Source organism: Hemiscyllium ocellatum, chromosome 18 (assembly GCF_020745735.1).
Source record: "Hemiscyllium ocellatum isolate sHemOce1 chromosome 18, sHemOce1.pat.X.cur, whole genome shotgun sequence".
NCBI lineage: Eukaryota > Metazoa > Chordata > Chondrichthyes > Orectolobiformes > Hemiscylliidae > Hemiscyllium > Hemiscyllium ocellatum.
This window is the reverse complement of record NC_083418.1, coordinates 43,026,438-43,046,608: the sequence shown is the minus strand read 5'-3', so window position 1 is coordinate 43,046,608 and position 20,171 is coordinate 43,026,438. Positions and strand designations below refer to the sequence as shown.

At 39.9% G+C, this 20,171-nt stretch overlaps 1 protein-coding gene across 1 annotated transcript in view; it reads right to left on the bottom strand.

The window, feature by feature from the left end:
• tmem9b (TMEM9 domain family, member B) overlaps window positions 1-20,171 on the bottom strand; it is an 86,335-nt gene that overhangs the window by 33,249 nt on the left and 32,915 nt on the right. The window contains exon 3 of the mRNA XM_060838504.1: window positions 12,784-12,892. Coding sequence (XP_060694487.1) covers window positions 12,784-12,892 — 109 coding nt within the window. The remainder of the gene's footprint in view (window positions 1-12,783; window positions 12,893-20,171) is intronic.

The following is a 20,171-nucleotide window of genomic DNA, read 5'->3' as shown; positions in this document are numbered from 1 at the left end:
GAAACTATCTTAATTTAGCAGCACATGCACTGATTTCCTATACAGAGGTGGGACTATTTCATTCAGTTAATTGAATGCCGGATAACATTGTAAGCAAGTATCAGGAGTTCGGATAATCTGAAATTCGGTTAATTGAATGCTGGATAGTCGAGGTTCCTCTTGTATAGCAAATTTCTCCCAATTAGATAGGAACAATCAGATGGCTGAAAAGTAGAGCACTTGGTCAGGGCCTAAAAATGGATTTATATATACCAAGCATTTTTTAAAAAGTCACTACAGGCAGCATTTGCATTCCTCAGTTGTGAGTCAGCTCTGTGTCATGGTAGCACTACTAAATTGCTTAAATCCATACTGTACCACTTAAAGGGATAGGGCACTGTGATCGACACAAGTACCAGAACTGCTACAGAAGGAAATGTGAGTGGTCACAACTGAGATTGCATGCAGCCAAGACAACACCATTGGATGCTGCCCTCAGAATAAGGTAAATGGGGTTTGGGAGGCTGCCAAGGCGAGTTGAACAGATGTTGCCAAGGGTGGGGTATGTCCTGGGTAATTGGAAAGGGTGGTGAAAGGGGAGATATGAAAGTTGCCACAAGGCAACAATTGCCACTGTGATTGGGATGGAAAAGACATTCATAAGTCACAGTGTCTAATTAGAGAGTCCAAACAATACTTGCAGCTCGGCAGCCTAGTTTCACCCAGTAGTCTCTCCATGAGCAAAGTTCCCAATGGAAAGGGGCCTGAATTGGCCAATTTAGTGGTACGTTGGATTCTGGAGCAGAAGGTTGTCTCTGGATGGGAAGGCTGATGAAATGGCATGGTGTAGGGTGATGAGCATGACGACCCTCCATTTTATAAATATCCTTAACTCCCATACCAATTAAAACTCAAAACCCCTTATAAACTCTCTCTCATACAAAAACAGTTCTGTGATCTTTGTTCGGCATATCTTTTTTTTTATTTGTATTTGCTGATCCACAATCCATATTATTTAATTTAGTTTGATTGTATATCTGTAGCTAGAATTTAATAACCTGTAATAAATCGTGATTCGAGTGGAGTACAGAGACCTAGGCTGTGTTTTCTAGAAAATTGGGTGTGAAAATCAAATGGAATTTGCATATTTCTTCTAAAAGATTTAACATCTGTGAGGACTCTAGGAACATTGGGGCTTTATTTTCAACTCACTACCATGCTGAATTGTGACATCTTGATCTAACACTCAGTTGAAAGCTTCCTTGATGTCAAGGGCAATCACTCTCACCTCCCCTTACTTCAGAAGTTCAGCTCTTTTTTCCATGATTGGATCAAGACAGTAATGAGGTCAGCAGGAGCAACCCAAATTGAGCATCAATAAGCATGGTATTCCTTTAAAAGTATATTTGAATGCAATGTTGATGACCACTTCACAAAATCAGAATCATAAAAGTGTTATGGCACAGAGGGAGTTTCAGACCATTGTGCCTGCAAAAGCTCGTTAAATGAGTACCATTATCTAATGCCAATCTCCTACTTTATCCCTCATTCCCTGAAACATTATTTTTATTCAAATAATCATCCAGTGCTCTCTTGAAAGCTTCATTTGAATCACCTTCCACCACACAAGTAGTGCATTCCATATACTTTACTCCATGCTGAATGAAAAAGCTTTTTCTCATATCATCCATTTGCAGATCATTTTGAATCTGTCTTCTTGTTCTTGTTCCTTTCCAAAGTGAAAATAATTTCTTGCTAGCTACTTTATCCAGCCCACTCATGATTTTGAAAACCTCCATCAGATCTCCTCTTTGACATTTTCTCTCAAAGGAGAACAGTCCCAACTTCTTTAAACTATCCTCAAAAAGGAAGTTCCTCACCTCTGAACCATTCATGTAAACCATTTCCGTACTGCTTTTAACGTGTTCGCATCCTTCCTATAATGTGGCACCTAAAACCTCACACAATACTCCAGCTGAGGCCTAACACATGGGGTCTTGTACAAGTTCAAGATCACCTCATTGTACCCAATGTCATTATAAATGAAGTTGAGGATACAACTGTACTTCCGATTTGAAAGACAATGATCTTCCTACCAAAATGCATCATCTCATACCTCTCTGCATTGAAACTCATCTGCCACATATTTGCCCACTTCACCAACTTGTCTGTGTTCTTTTGGCATTCTATACTGTTTCTCTCAGTTTACAATTCTTCCAAGTTTGAATAATCTGAAACTTTGAAACTGACCCTGCACACTAACCTCTAGATCATCAATATATATCAGGAAAACCAAAGGATCCCTGGGAAACTCCACTAAAAATCTACCCCCAGCCTGAAACATATCCATTGACCATTATACTCTCTATCCTATGGCTCAGCCAATTTTGTATCCATGTTGCTACTGACCCTTTTATTCCATGACCTATAAAACTTTCCTCAACTCTATATGTGGCACAATACCACAGGCCTTCTAAAAGTCCATGTATGCCACATCAACAGCGTTACCTTAATCAAGCCATTCTGTTACCACTTTAAAAATCTCCAGGAATCTCCAGTTAAATGTGATTTCCCCTATAGAAATTCATGCTGATTGTTTGCTGATCAATCCACCTTTTTCCATATGATGACTAATTCTATTCTGAATAATTGTCTCTAGAAGCTTCCCCACCACTGGTTAAGCTAAACTGACTGGTGTGTAAGTACTAGGCTTATCCTTGCAAATCTTTTTGAACAAAGCCATAAAGCTTGTAATTTTTCAGTCTTTTGGCACTTTCCCCAAATCTAGATGAGACTGAAAGGTTCTGAACTTCGGCTCTCATGTCCTTCAAAATGCTTGGATGTATCTCATCTGCTCCTAGTGCTTTGTTGACTTTAAGTATCAATAGTCTATCTACCATTTTTGACCTACCAGTTTTTGAACTCTGCTAGTGACCATGGCCTGAGCAGTATCTCTCTCCTTGGTAAAAACAGATGCACAGCGTACATTTAATACCTCAACCATGCCCCCTGTCTTCAGGTGTAAATGCACATTTTTGGTCCCTAATTGGCCTATTTCTCCTTTCACTGACCCTTTTACTATTTATATGATCGTAGAATACTTTGGGACACCTCTTTATGTTGGCTGCCAATCTTTTCTCATAAGTCCTCTTTCTGTTTCAATTTGATTTTTCACCATCTCTCTGAACCTTAAATATTCTCTTGATTCTCACCATTTATATCCGATACTCACCATAAGCACCATTTTTCCTTCTTTATCTTAATTTCTATCTCCTTTTTCATTCAGGGAGGTCAAGATTTGTTTCTTCTACCCTTCCCATTTGAGCATAGCCAAACCATTTCTTCATTGTTCAGCTACTGTTTTTCCTGCCAAGCTCTTGCTTCATTCAATCTGCCCAGCTGTTCATGCCCCATTGCAGTATACTTTCTACCAGTTGATTTTCCTCACTCTGAATTATTGCATGTCATTCTCCATCATTATCCTGAAAGCTGTGATACAACGATCACTGTCCCTTAAATGATACCTAACCGACACATGTTTCACTTCATTTCTAAGAAATGGATCCAACAATGCACCCTTTCTTGTTGGACCAGAAGCATACTATTTGAGAAGGCTCTCCTGCATGCAATCCAGGAAGACTTGTCCTCTGCTGCCCTGTACACTACAAGTATCCCAGTTTATGTTTGGGTAATTAACATTAAAACAACTTGCATCATTTTGCTTATGAAGGAGAATAAACTGATAGGATGGTAATCGGTCAGGTTGGATTTTCCTGCTTTTTGTACACAGGACATCCTGAGCAATTTTCTACACTGTCAGGTAGATTACAGTATTGCAGCTTAGTGAAATAGCTTGACTACAGCTGTGGCTAGTTTTGGTCTTCACCTGCTCAGATTTCTCATTCCTAGAGGAATGGTGACAATCCAAGTTGGTGATAGTGGGTATGAGTTACCCCACAATCATTGCCAGGATAAGGGTATTTCTACAGATGACAAAGTCACACTTAAGTTCTGTTGCATAGGAGTCAGAGGCTATGCACATTGAAGTATTTGGTGCTTTGGTAGGCCTGCCAGAAATCCTGTTAATGTAAAAGAATATGTGAGGTCTGCCATGAACTTGACACAGGGCTTTGCACAGAACTTGGAGTTCATCCACTTCAGCATGGGAGTGGTGGACAACTTCACAAGAATATGTACAAATCCATCATCCACAATGAAGTGTTTTTGAGGGACTGGCAGTGACACCATTTTTTTATATATATTTTTATTGAAAAAATAGATTTTTTAATATTACAAGTACAATTCAAAACAGTACAAAAACCCAAATAATAATAAAAAAAATTCCCCAACCCACCCTTATGTACAAATATATAAACATATATAGAAAAATATAGCTTAAAAAAACAAACTGGCTAAATAAATAACCAACAAACTAATAAATAGTACTGACTCAGCCCAGTCAATCAAAAAGCTCATACGTTCAGTTCCTCCTCTCTCGTATTAGGCTCGTAAAACACAATCATTACGGCTACATAAAAGCCCTTTGTAGCCGTAATGATTGTGTTTTACGAGCCCAATCTATGGGCAGATAAATCTATGTCAAGGTATTCCAAAAAGGGCTGCCATGTCTTGTAAAAATTCTCAGCTTTGTGGTGTATCATATCTGTGAGAAAATCCAGGGGAATATGCTCCATAACAATCTTCCGCCAACCCGACAGGCCCGGGGGTTTTTCGGATACCCAACCTAGCAAGATATTCTTTCTTGCACAGAACATGAGAATATTGAAAAGTTTTTTCTTATGCACATCTGCAGGAAATACAGAGGGCAGGCCCAAAAGGAGAGAGATAGGGTCCTTCTCCACCCTTACACCCAAATTCCTCTCCATTGCACCTGCCACAGCACTCCAATATGTTTGAAGCCTATCACAAGACCAGAGACAATGGGTAAGAGTGCCCGTGCAGACCTTACACTTGGGACATGCTGAAGATACCCCTGGTTTAAATTTTGACAAACAATCTGGAGCCAATTGGACCCTGTGGAGAATCTTCATCTGTAAAGCATGGGTCCTATTGCAAAATGATATCTTCCTTGCATTCTCCCAAATATTCTCCCATGCCTCTGAGGAGACTTCAGCACCCAACTCTCTTTCCCACATCTTGCAGAGTCGATCAAACTCATCTGAGGTGGCACCCTTCCTTCCTTCCTCCCACCCCCCCCACCCTGAGTTGATGATATCAAGTACTGACAGTGTACTCTTATCACTTAGCACACCCCTCTCTACATCGGATTTGCAGGAATCAAAGATGTGGTCTTTTTTTGAATAAAATCCCTAACTTGAAAAAAACGAAAGAGGTCTCTATTAGATAACTTGTATTTCCGTACTAACTGATCGAAGGACATCCATTACGTCTCCCTCGAATAAATCACCCATGCAAGACACACCCCTAGCTGCCCAATGTTTAAATCCTGAATCTACCATACCTGGTTGAAACACCGGCATACCCACAAAAGGTGTAAACAAAGATGTTTTGCCAATATTGCCTTCCCTCTACCGAATTAACAGCATTGACAACTATTGGGTTATGGCAATATTCCCAAACTGTCCTCATCTTGTCCAAAAACAGCAAACTGATAAGGGGCACCTTGCCTGGGAGGCTTCAATATCTAGCCATATTGAGAGAGGATCTCCACAAACCCAATCACTCATGTAAGACAAAAGCTTAATTGGTAATTTTTAATGTCTGGAAGGTCCACTCTCCCCCAGTCTGTGAGGCAACTGCAGTTTGGCTAATTTAATGAGGGGCTGCTTACAATGCCAAGTAAAGGAGCTGAACCAGCCAGTCAGCCTCCTGAGTGTTTGCTTATTGAACATCGGGGGAGCATCCGTATAGGGTATAGCAAACAAGGGAGAATATTCATCTTAATAAGAGCTATCCGACCCAACCATGAGACTGGAAGTGCCTCCCATCTTTGAAGATCTTGTTTAATTTTTCCAAATAATTGGATAAAATTGGCTTTGAACAGCCAATCCAGAACTGGAGTAATGAATATGCCCAAATACATAAAACCGCGCCCCCCCTCCTCCCCGTGACCACCTAACTCCTTCATAAGACCACCCATAGGCATAGCCTCTGATTCCGCAAATTTAATCTTGTTCCACGAAAAAGTGCCAAATGGGCGAATGCATTGTATCAGGCGAGGCACTGAAACTGCTGTATTTGTCAAAACAAATTAGGACACCATCTGCATGCAATGAAATCTTATGTATTTTTGACCCTACTTCTGCAGCTGATATATTGGGATCCCCACGAATGGTCTCTGCCAATGGTTCAATCACCAAAAAGCAAAGGTGAAAGGGGACAGCCCTGCCCGCTGCCCCTTAGAATATTAAAATTGCTTGATCATACCCCGTTGGTGATGACCGCTGCGAGAGGGCCACCATAGAGAACCTTTAGCGCTCTTATGAAGACTTTGCCCAAACCAAACTGCTCTAGAGTATAGAAAGGTACGGCCACTCAACTCGGACAAATGCCTTCTCTGCATCTAAAGAAATCACCAATCCCCGTATTGACTGCTGTTGGCATGCCTGAATTACATTAAGCAGTCTGCTAACATGATTGGAGGATCTGCGACCCTTTATAAAGCCCATCTGATCCTCTTTAATAATAGAAGGTAACACAGTCTCCAGTCTTAACGCGAGAGTCTGAGAGGATTTTAAAATTCACATTTAAGAGCGAGGTGGGCCTGTACAAAGCACAGTCTTCTAGGTCCTTCCCTTTTTTAAGGATAAGTGAAATATTGGCCTCTCTCAGAGATGGTGGGAGACAATCATGACTGTATGAATCATTAAATATTGAGCATCGGGCCTGACAGTATACTTATAAATTCCTTCTAGAATTTACTGGTAAGTCCATCAGGACCGGGCATCTTTTCACTCTGAATCTGCCTCAGTTTCCTGAACATCTTGCTCATAATGGGGCATTGAGAAAGGACTCTTGTTCAGGAGTCACACCCAGGAGCTTCAGATTTCTAAAAAAGGATTCCATTTTGGACTGCCCATCCTCACAATCCTCAGGTTGGTATAGCTTAGAGTAAAATCTCTGGAATGCCACATTAATCTTTTTTAGAATCACATGTTAGGTTCCCAGACCCTTCCCTAATTGCCGTAATGGCTTCTGGGGCACTCCTCTTTCTGGCAATTTACCCTAAGTATTTGCCTGGCTTATCACCATGCTCATATAACCTTTGCTTTGCAAAAGCCAGCTCCTTCTTTGCTGTCTGCGTGAGTACAGAATCAAATGCAGACTGCAGCGCTGTAATCCTCTCTAGTTTGACCAACGAATGTCTGTCAAAGTAGGGCTTCTCGGCTGCCTTCAACCGTGCTTCAAGAAGACGTTGCTGCTCATCCTTCTGCCGCTTCCTACTGGCGGAATGTGAAATAACTACCCCCTTAGCATAGGATTTGGCAGTTTCCCAGAGAATGGATGTGTCATCAATCGAGCCTATGTTGATGTCTAAGAACGCCCGAAATTCCCTAGAGAAATACTCCACAAACTTATCATCCTGGAGGATAAATGGATCCATTTGCTAGTACCTCAAACCCACTGTAACGTCCTTAATCTTAACCATAAGGTACACTGGAGCATGATCAGAGATGGTATATTATCAATTGTACAAGATGCTACCAGATCCAGGGTTACCGCAGGAGTCAGAAAAAAAAATCAATCCTCGTGTGACATCTATGCGGATTGGAGAAAAATGTAAAATCCCTACCTGTAGGGTGGAGACACCTCCAGACGTCTACCAACCCTAACTGCCAACACAGACCCACTTACTGTTTAGTTTGTACAGAGGGTATCGAGGGACCTTTGGGCAACCTGTCTACTGTAGGATCCAAGAGACAGTTAAAATCTACCCCAATAATGATGTGTCGGGATTGAGACTTAGCAGTTTAGAAAAAGCATCTACCAAAATTTAGGGGGATGAGTTGGAGGGCAATAAACATTTAAAACACTATATTCTTCCCCATTTATCAAGGCTTAAGAATTACAAACCTCCCATGTGTGTCATTAACACACTCCAACAATTTAAATGGGAGATTTTTCCTAACCAATATCGCGACTCCCCTACTTCTGTTAGTAAATGATGAAACATAAACTTGGTCAAAGCCATTCTGCTGTAATTTCATATGTTCCTTGTCATCCAAATGTGTATCCTGTAACAAAGTAATATCCATCCTCTCCTTGCTAAGGCTCAAGAGTACCTTCTTCCTCTTAATTGGTGAGTGACTTCCCTGGATATTCCAGGCACACCATTTAATTAAATCATTAGCCATAATCTTCTGCAATAACATTTAAATTCCAGAGAGGAGGAACCTGAACCACAAACTGCTGAGCCTTAGTGTCACATGACCCACCAAATATAAAAACTACATAAACTAAAACCACTATATTTAACAAACCTACAAAACTATTGAGAATAAAGAACAACACAAACGAAAAACCAAACCAACATATAAAGCGCCAACAGCGCTGAATAGGGGAACTCACCCCTGCCCAGAGGGGACAACTACCCATCCTAAACTGCCCATAAGTAGGCATCTAATCGTCCCAACTACTTTCACTTTTCCCAGCTAAAGCTGCACCATAAACACAAGCAGAAAAGAATAAACACCCCATAGAATACCAGTATGAATTTAAAACATTTTCTTATACAAAAAGGGAATAAATACCCCATCCATCCTTTGGTATAACCTAACTTAGAAATTGAAAATGTACATCTCAACCATCGCCAGTCATAGTTTAAACCAAATTATTGTCAATAGAGTGGAAAAAAAGAAAGATAAAGCTCCAGCTGGACTTCCTGTTTCTTTTACAGAATGATACCCATACCCAAACAACACTATTTATAAATACTGAAATTGTTCAAATTAGGTTAATTTGTCCACAAAGTCTCTTGCCTTCTCTGATGTGTCAAAGAGATGTATGGATCCATCTAAGGTGTTCCGAAGCACTGCCAGATATCTCAGGGAGTGCTGAATCCCAAGCTCCCTCAGTCTTCTCTTGACACCGTTGTAAGATTTTCATTTCTGGATCACCGCTGCTAAGAAGTCCTGAAAAAACATGATCTTAGAACCCTCATAAATTAGGGCTTTTGGATCCATGCCCTGGACTCCGAAAACCTCCATGACTCTCTCCTTATCCCAGTAATGATGGAACCGCACCAGAAGAGGACGAGGACGTTGACCCAGACCCGATCTCCACGTTGCGACCCAGTGAGCCCTCTCTATCTTCAATCCTCTCATGCCAGCCTCCAAGTCAAGGAATTTGGCAGCCAGTCCTCAACAAATTCCGCAGGCCGCTCTGATCCAAATGTTTTTTCTTCTGACCCTGTTCTCAAGATCATCCACTTGGTCACGCAAATTACAGACCTGCGTCTCCAGGACTTGGATCCTATCCTTGGATGAACTGGTATCAGATTCCACCACTGTGACCCTGTGCTTCACCTCATCCGTCCTCTTCTCCAGGTCTTCCAGCTGCTGCTCATGCTTCTGCAGCATGAGAGAGATTGGAGCCAGCTTCTCTTCAATCTGTTTCCCTAGCATCTCGCGAGATTTCGAGAGCTTGTTCACCAGGGCCTGGAACGTAGTCGGTTCTGAGGCTACTGCAGGCTGAACTGCAGACCCAGCCTTGGATGCTCCTTCTCTCTTTTTCAGCATCTCTGGATGGCTGGAAACACAGGTAAGTTAATTTTTAAGAAATCTCTTGGGACTCCATGATCTTTCTGGAGTCCCAAGATATCACGATGGCCTGGTATGGGCGAGTTAAAGGATTGTCCTGCTTGAGCTGCAATGCAAAGCTCTGCAGTGCAATCTTCTCAGATCACCACCATCTTGGATCCCCAGTGACATAATTTTTAACAATCCATCTGTCCTCTTTCAGGATCACAGTATTTGTTCTCCCACCTCTGGTGTTGCCTTACAGCCAGCAAGCCCAGACTACTGTTACCCACAGTAAACTGATGCATTGGCATGTCTTCTTAGAGAAGTGCTGCTTGAGGTAATTCTACAAAGGTCATCTATAGCTTCCCACAGAGAAAGTTGGCAGCAATGTGTTAGTCACTGAAATATTGCACAAAGTCTCTAAGACAGGCAAGATACATCCAGGATAAGACTTGGTGCTTGCACAAGTACAAAATGCTGATACCTGTAGGCAACAGAGCACTGTTTTGACTTTTAAATTTAGGTTGGAATTTTTTTTTTGGTAGTGTTTTGTATTTTTGAAACAGTGACGAATAAGACGTTTCAATGATCAGCAACAAAGGTGTGGGAACTGTTGGTGAATGGAAAAATGGTATTGTGCTTCTTGGTGCCTCAATGGGATGAACTAATCAGTGACCAGTTCTAGTGTTATGGACCAGGCCAGACCCCTTCAAAACATTTCAAGAAAGCAGCCCGGACCGTAACTTTGCTCATTGTTTTAGGCAGGTGTACTGTGGTAGTCCAGGAGTGATGCAGCTGAACCAACCACTTAGTTTTAAACAAGCCAGAATTTACTTGCAAGATTAGTGAATGAAACCTAAGTAAAAGAGAACAGAATATAGAATCAGTTAACCTATCCAAAACCCGAACAGACTATACCAACTTAATGATGCTGTCCCAAATTCCTGCAACAATCCCCATAAATGCCTTGGCAAAAAAAAGAGAAAAATCAAACACAGGTTCTTAAGGGAGAGATGTCAGAGACAGAAGATCAGCAAGGACCTGTCTCTTGGTCCAGCAGCTTGACAACTGACTGACTGCTTTCAGCGAACAGCCAGACTGCTAAAACCAAACCAGAGAAAAGCTGAACTGAGAGAACTAGCCACTCCCATTTCATTGTACAAGTGTTTCTTCTAAAAACTTGCAGCCTTTTGCCTGAGGAAGTATATGTTTGCTATAGTCAAATCGGCCCTAAAACCCATCCAAGCCAGACCTTTTGGAATCACTGCTTTTACGACCTCTCTGAAAAAAAAAGCCAAGAATAGCATAACCTTGTTAAAAGGAGCAGGATCGTCAAATTAGCCAGAAAGGAACCATATTGGTTTCTTCATTCTGTTTTATGTCACCTCCGCAGCTGGTTAATATATATACACGGCACCATGATGGCTCAGTGGTTAGCACTGCTGCCTCACAGCGCCAGGGTTTATGTATGATTCCACCCTTGGGTGACTGTGTGGAGTTTGCACATTCTCCCTGTGTCTGCGTGGACTTCTTCTGGGTGCTCCGGGTTCCTCTCTCAGTCCAAAGATATGCAGATTAGGTGGATTTGCCATGGTAAGTTGCCCAGTGTCCAGGAATGTACAGGATGGGTGGATGGGAAATACAGGCTTTGGGAAATATAGGGTTGGGGGTTGGATCTGGGTGGGATGCTCTTTAGAGAGTCGCCTTGGACTCGATGGGTCAAATGACTGTCTTCCACATTGTAGGGATTCTGTGATCAAGTGGAGAGGACTGTACCCTAATGCTGGTGTGGTTAAGTAGCATACAAGGAGCATACAATGAACTCCAAAACGGCAAAGGCAGCATCAGATGAGCACTACGCACCGACTGGTGATGTGATCTGTCTGGTGAAAATGAGGACTGCAGATTAGAGTCAAGATTAGAGTGGTGCTGGAAATGCACTGCAGGTCAGGCATCATCCGAGGAGCAGGAAAATCGATGTTTCGGGCAGAAGTCCTTCATCTTGATGATGAAGGGCATCAGGATGAAGGGCTCCTGCCTGAAACGTCAATTTTCCTGCTCCACGTATGCTGCCTGGCCTGCTGTGTATTTTCAGCAACACTCTAATCTCGATATGAACTGTCTGCTCTACTTACCTTTGGTGGACACTCTCTATACAAATGCTGATGCCCTCACCAAAACAGTCTCTGAAGTAACTAATATTGGATGTTTTCACATGTCATGGATGCTACTTTGGAGGCAAACTAACAGTGGTTGCACTGAAAAAAAAAGATCTGGAGGAACTGGTGTTGGACTGGGGTGGGCAAAGTTAAAAATCACATACCAGGTTATAGTCCAACCAGTTTATTAGGAGGTACTGCGCTTTGAAAGCTAGTGCCTCAAATAAATCTTTTGGACTATAAGGTCTATAACCTGGTGTTGTGTAATTTTTAACTTTGAAAACAATGGGCATTATACAGCTAAACTTCAGTGTTTTTATCTTTCCATCAATATAAAGTAGAAACACAATCACAAAAATGATTTTCGAAGTAGTAAAACAAAAGCCATGTATTTTCACCACTACTTTGTAACTGAAAGGAAAAGAATGAAAAGAAGAATTTACAATCAAACTTCCAAAGGCATCATATGATTTGGACAATTTCAACAGAAATATAGGAAAGAATGTTATATCAAATGGTTTTTTTGGTAATAAATCAATCTTAGTAAATATTAAACAATAGAATAATATTCAAATTACACCAAAAATAAAGTAGATACTCCTTTATACCACAATTCCATATACTTTTTTCTTTGAGATGAACATATCAAATCAGATACGCTGACATAGGGAAGAAAATATTTATGCTTTAATTTTAAAAAAGGTAAAACAGACATAGTTCCATAGGGCTACTCTCTCATTACAGAGAGATGACTGGTAGTGAGGTTTAACCTAGGGCTACCATGCTTCAGGTGATGTTGAGAAGGCAGAAGCTTCATGGTAACCTCAGCTGGTGCAGGAGTTTATCCCACGCTGATGGTATCACACTGCATTACAAGTCATTCATGGAGCCAACTGAGCTTACCAAATTGTTTTACAAAATACCTGAATTGTAACTGTGCTTCGTTCTTCATATTTACATTCACATCTCAAGCAATAAGCTTCAACATCTTGTCCAGCAACTGGCATGGGAACAACAACATGTAGGCAATCACTGGAAAAGACAAATAACAAATACTATCAAAGTGCTATAAGCTCTCACTGACATTTGATTCTAGATGAATATTATGTGATGTTTGTTCAGATTTTTTCAATTATGCCAGTGGAGGGAAAGATAATTATATTTATCTCTAAATTAAAGAAAAGATAACAATAACAGTATAACTCCAAATATTTTAGTTAACTTCTAATTGTTGAAACATAAAAACAAAATTAGCAGATTCATATTTTGCAAAGAATAGTTTCTATCTTTGTTCTGTGATATAACTGGAAATAATGACTTGCATTTATAATACCTTCGACACAGCAAAATAAGTCAAATAGTTTTAAATGAGTTTTATCAGTCAAAAATTGAAATACTGGGACAGTTGACTTAGATTTATGGATCTTAAAATGATAAGAGAGAAGTACAGAAGTGGACAGAGTATAGAGGGGTATAGAGTGTGAATCCTAGGCTTAGGACCAACACATCTGAAAAAACAACAGCCGATGGTGGAGCAACTGATATACAGGAAATGTAAAACACCAGAAATTTCAGGAGAGGCACAGTGATCTCACAGATTTGTAGGACTAGGGGAGATTATACTGATACTGGGCTGAAAATGTGTTGCTGGTTAAAGCACAGCAGGTCAGGCAGCATCCAAGGAACAGGAAATTCGACGTTTCGGGCCAGAGCCCTTCATCAGGAAAGACGTTTCGGGCCAGAGCCCTTCCTGATGAAGGGCTCTGGCCCGAAACGTCGAATTTCCTGTTCCTTGGATGCTGCCTGACCTGCTGTGCTTTAACCAGCAACACATTTTCAGCTCTGATCTCCAGCATCTGCAGACCTCACTTTTTACCCGAGATTATACTGCTAGGAAGGAACCAGACCACAGACAGATTTTAGCTAAGAATTTAGCCTTGGCCAACTCTAGTTAGTAAAGAGATAAACTGTAATTTTTGGTTAAGAAGAAATATTGATCATGTAATCTGGTGATCCTTGACCTGGAAGCAGCACCAACAGGATACAAGTTACAAAATGGGGACCAGGTGTTCATCTGAGAATAGGAGAGGCAACAATTGCAGAATATATTGAAAGCATATTTAAGGCCATGTGATTGAATGCCCAGAATCAGCTATAATGTGCAAAGATAAAATGGCTCACACTACCACTAACAGCAGAAGCTCAGAGTTGAGAAGATTCTGGACAGAGCTACAGCAGTATCTTAAAGATTTAAAGCTTAAACAATTTATTTTTTTGGTTCCCCAATGAAATCTGCTATTTCCAATCTCCTCCATCAACTGTTATAGTCTTGGTGACGACAACAAGGAACTTTCGGTTGAGAGACATAAATTAGCATCATTGTGTCCAAGAACCCTAAAGCAGTTATGTCACAAAACATTAGCATTGGCTAAGTAATCCTAATCACCTGAACTGCACTGAAATTTTCTGCTCTGCAGAGGCTACCATTTGGAACATTTTTCTCCATTAGCAGTTGAATATCTTCTTGCTGTAACCAATCTCAATAAATTAATTTGCTCTTCCAGTGCCTCAATGAAGTAAATAGTGGAAATCATAATGAATAATGAGACTTCACATTACCAGGTTAGAAGACAAGATTTGTGATGACTAAATTTGCAACGCAATGCTGTCTGCGTATGATGTCTAGGGCTTGCAAACAGGGTTTCTCAATTGGTGTAAAGATTCCCATTCTAGAAGTCGCTGCCACACATGGATCTCAGTGGTCCAGCAAAAATTAGAAGAATGTAGGACAGGGTCGTATCAATACTGGTCTTACCCTATAATTTGTCATCAATTTTAGGTAGACGGCACAAAAAAAATCTAGTCATGTGACCTTGTAATTTTGCAAGTGGGCAGGGTCTGCACAAACTCCTGGATGCTTAGGTGATGTCAACTGGTTAAATGCCACCAGTTATAGCGAATATAGTAGGAGCTGGAGTTGGCACTGCGAGATTTGTTCACAACTCAAGTGAGTCAGATGGTAGCTAAAATAAGGAAAAGATAAAAGGCACATTTTGAAAGAGATCACAGGAACAGAGAATGCTAGGGTACATCTGCACAAATCATTGAAGAAGGCAAGCCATATTGAGAAAGCAGTTAAGATATTCTGAACTTTGTAAATAAAGCTAAAAATCACACAACAACAGGTTATCGTCCAACAGAGTTGAGTGTGGGGTTCTGGAAAAGCACAGCAAGTCAGGTAGCATCTGAGGAGCAGGAGAATTGACGTTTCGGGTATAAACCCTTCATCAGGCCTGCTCCACAACCATCTGATGAAGAGGCAGTGCCTCGAAAGCTACTGCTTTAAAATAAATCTGTTGGACTAAATTTAATTTTGGTCATCATGCTTTTGAAAGGGTATGATGACATTGATCAGGTGCAAAAATAAATTTATGAGAATGGCTTCAGGGATGAGAGACTTCAATTTGTGTGGAAAAATTGGAGAAGCTAGAGATGTTCTCTTGAGACATCAGCAGCTTGAGAAGAAATGTAATAAAGATGCTCAAAATCACAAGGAGGCTGGCAATAGCAGAAGGATCAATAACCAGAGGACACTGTACTGATTGGCTAAAGAACTAGAAGCAACATGAGAGAATTAAAAAAAAACACATAGCAAATGGTTAGGATCTGGAAGTGGGAACACAATTAGTGACAATGAGGCTTCTGTGTCATGAAGAAAAAGTATTAACAAGGGAATGTGGTGCAAGTGGGATTTCGCAAGCTTTTCTTGAGCTGCAGGTTAACAGCCAAACTTCCACTTGAAGCTTTAAAATTGTCTAATTTAAACAACGATTGTCTGTTCTCTGTCAATTAAATGAATGCAGTTGCTTGAATAAGTTTAACTATTGTAGAAGAGAGCTGACTGAGCAGTTGTAACTGGATAGTGAATCACCCACCTTCTGGACAGGCAAACAGATTCTGTGACTAGATAGGACAAGCCACAGCATGGTAGCAATAGATAACTTGGGGTATTTGGTGCAAAGGGGGAGGGTGATGCTACTTTTTATATCATTGTTCATTCTCAACCTCGCTGGTGACTGTTCAAAGCCATTAATTAGCCCAGCAGTTCAGTGATTGGCGATAGTCAAAATTAAATTAATAGCATAACTAGTTAATATCACTAACAGTTGAGTGATAATTCTAAACTTGACATCTAATTAGTTAAATGAAACAATGTATTTGGTAGGGATGGTAATGTTTTGCAGCTGAAGTTGATGAATACCGTGGTAATCCACAGCAACTGCCTCTGAAGATTAATGAACTTGATGAGCTGAAGTCCAATCTACTGATACTGTCGTGCATCAGGGAGAGACAAAGTTAACCTGAGAACAAGAGGTAGCCACATTTGAGATTTAAGACTGTGATCGAAGTTTGTGCAACTATGAGTGAAGCAAGTACAGAAACCTAGAGATAGAAATTTAGTATCTACTGTTGTACAACAACTTATATGTTGTGTAGACAGAAGCAGGGATGGGAGAGAAGATTAGCAAACTGACCTTGCCACTATGATGCAGATAGTCATTGAAGGGTAGGGAGTGAAAAAAAATATACTTGTACTAGTGATAAGTATAGTATAGGAATAGATGCTCCTCCCTATGCATCTGAGAGGTTCTGATGAGGGATTATAAGTATCTAGGGTCTAAAAGCAGAACTATAAAGGTTGCCTTGCTCTCCAGCTGTGCCATGTTCAAATTAGCATGAGATAAGTAATATTAGAATTGAATGTGACCTAAAGATTGAATGGGGAGAAATGAGTTTAAGGATGGGAAGAAAATAAAATGTGATTGGGTGACTTGGTAAAATGAGATCCACTACAGTAATGAGAAATCTTCATTTGGAGGATTAAAATATAGAATCAATTTGGCTAAATATAAGTACTAGTGAAAGAAAAAAGGCTTATGGGAGTGTTTTATGTTCCAATAATAGGTATACTTTAGGACAGGATAAATTACAAAATACTGGAGGCTTGTTAGAAAGACAATACAATAATTAATATCTTTTAATCTTCATAAACTGAATCAAGTTACCAAAATGGGCCTGGGGACTAAGTTCATAGTGTATTTGGGATAGTTTCATATATGTAATAAGATACTTTTGTAAAGAAAATAATCTCTTTAAAATAGACAGCAGGAACTGTACAAAATACCTCCCAAAAGCCAAATTACTTCACTTCAACTGCAGCCAAAGCAGACTCTTACCATAAGACTCCAATGAATGATTATTAAATAACGCAAGTACTCCAGGACTGTCCAGTGAACCCTCAAAAGGTGTGAAGGCTCGAAGCTTCTGTACTGTTGAACAAGGCTAGGAACATCACAAGGAATTCCTGCCTAACTGACTTTGCTTTGTGGAAGAATATCTTAAAGCTAACATCTGCAGCAGTTTTTGTTTGTGTTGTGAATACATAGTTCTTTCAAAATTAACTTTGTAAAAGAAGCTGGAATAGATGGAAACTTTTGACAATTTCTGTATTGAACAGTTTACTGTGTGACTTTGAAACTGAAATTCAGAAAAGTTAGTGAGTGGTGGTTCTTCTGATGCAAATAGAATTGTGTATTAGAACCAAGAAATTGGGCTTGAAACATTTGTTATTAGGAAATTACGAATTATTAAAGTTGTAGCAGGATATTTGTCAGATGTAATCAGACAATCAGCATGATTATGTGAAAAAGCCATTTGAATAATTTGTCATATAAGAAACACAGCAGTTTTGATCTGCTAATGGGATGTGGGCTATGCCAGCATTTACCACTCAGCTGTCATTGCTTTTGAGGTGGTGAGCTGTCATCTTGAACACATTTACATGTTAACTTACTTTATTTTGATTCTGAGCTGAATTAGGAAAAATGGTTGTTTTACAACTGTAGACTACTGAAAGAACAGTCGGAGTTTTCAATTGTTGGAGTGTGCTGTGGAACTACCCTTATGATGCGTGTTGAAATTCTGCATTCAGACTGTTTTCTGTGTCCTTGCCACCTCCATTTTTCCTCCAAATTGTGTTAATTTTTAAAAAATTGATGCTATGAGATTTTAACGGACCTGATGTAAATGCTGGGGAGTCCTGCTAGGGAAACTCTTGTGACTTAGGGATATTTGTATGTTTTTAAAAACACACAACCAGACCACAAATGTGTTATGCAACTAAAGTTTGGCAATGTTCTGGAAAACTTCATCTGAAGTCATCAGCTAAACAATCAGCTTCACATGAGGCTCCAATAGCACTGATGATGTTCCCTAGCCAGGGAACGAAACGTTTGCAGCAAAAACTTCCAGCTCGGCGAGCAGAACCACAAAAACAATCAACTTCCAGGTACTACGACATGGGTCTGAAATGTTTACTGTATAATCTGCCACAAATCTGTCTCATGAGAAACCCTGCTGAACTAAAATTGTAAATTATACCTATCCTACAAAAGATGTGCTTAAAGAGTCTGCACTTAGCCAAATGTCCTTTTTTTCTGCAATGGATGCTTGTCTCAACAGTGACAGCTTCTACACATTTTCCTCCTCTTCCCACTACCCACCCAGCCCATAAGATTTGTGTTAGGCTTGTGAAGTTGTCTGTCATCAAAACATCCTCGAACTTTAAGATTTTTAGAAGAAACAGGCTAGCCAGTAGTATTGGAGTCATAGGCAATCAACCACCTTGTCTAAGGAATTCCAGGCTATGAATATTAACATTGGACTTTCCCAGTAGAAATACTGCAAACAAAGGGAAATAAAGCCACAACACTTGACAAAAGTTTCCTGTCATCAGCTCCAATCAACAATGTTTTCCTTGGCATACAAAACAAATTTCAGTCACTACAAGATAGTTTCTAATAAACACAGGACCACAGCAGAATGCTTAACTTATCACAAGTCTGTAGTTAATTGGGAAAGCACAGGAATAACTGGTGCATGAAGCAGAATAGGAGTAGGTTTTTTAGCCCCTCAAATGTATTATATTGTTCAATGTGCTTATAGCTGATCTGTTCTTTTGTTACTTAACCCTCATAGCCTTAAGTAAATAATTGCAAATTTAAAATTGAGTTAGCATCTACTGCTTTTAATGGGAGATGTTCCAAACTTTTATTACTCTTTGTTTGAAGAGGTACAGTATTTTCCAACTTCTGGATGTCTTGGTTATGATTTTAATGTTTGTCTCCAGGTCCTGTATTTTCCCCCATCTGCAGATAAAGGTTTCTCTTTATCTAACTTAGCAATTCTGAATCAAAACCTAAAGAATCAAATCACCCTTTAACCCTCAATTGTCCAGCGAAGACAGTTTATGTAATCTTTCTGCATCATCTAACTCATAGAATCAAAGTTACATTTCTGGTGAATCTATGCTACACCTTTTGCAAAGCCAACACAGGTATAACATCTCAAAACCTGGAATCAGAGCTGAATGTGTGCCATATTTCAGATATGCCAATTTTTAGATTGGTGGTTCAGGCCAGTTCAAGGGTTGCTCCAAACACGGGAAAAGGCAGGCATGCCAAGCTGATTAACTAATGTGCACAATTTGGCAACATAATCTTGCCAAACTATAAAATAAATTATTTTACTCATTGAGCAATAATTAAATTAATTTTGTGACAGCTTAAAGTCCAGTTTTTGGAAAGCTAGATTCGAGATACTGCATCTGTAAATCCTTTCTTAGTGTGGTGCCCAGAATTTACATAATACTCCATCCATAATCTAACAAGATATAAATTTTCACCCAGCACTCTACTAAACTGGAGCCCATTAAAGAACTTTACTTGAAAGAGATTATGTACCTCATGAACAGATACAATTTTCACAACTCACGAGGGTAGTGTGTTGTTAATCAAATCCCACCAAACATTAAAAGTTCTTGAAACAACTGAAGAATCCAATTTGCCTCTTACTACTATCCAGGATAAAAGCAGACCAGACCAGGTTCTCAGACAAACAAAAACTCTTGTTACTTTAGAAATCCTATCCTTTTACTATTGTCAATGTATGCCCCTTTTAAAACACACACGCACACACACTCACCCAATAGAAACAAATTATGACTGGGGGGTAAAGTCAGAAACATCACTTTGTATGACCAACCCAAAATCTCAAACTAGATGGGTTGATACTATAATCATTAGTTCCTTTCTTTGGTGATGCCCCATGATACTTGCATATGGATGGTCATCAGTTCACTCGTAGTTGAGTTGATCTGGGGTATTTCTAGTTGTTTTTGGTTTTGGAAGTATTTCAGCTTTTCTCACTTTTTATTCTTTTCTGTCTTGCTCTTTCAGCAGAAAATTGGAGA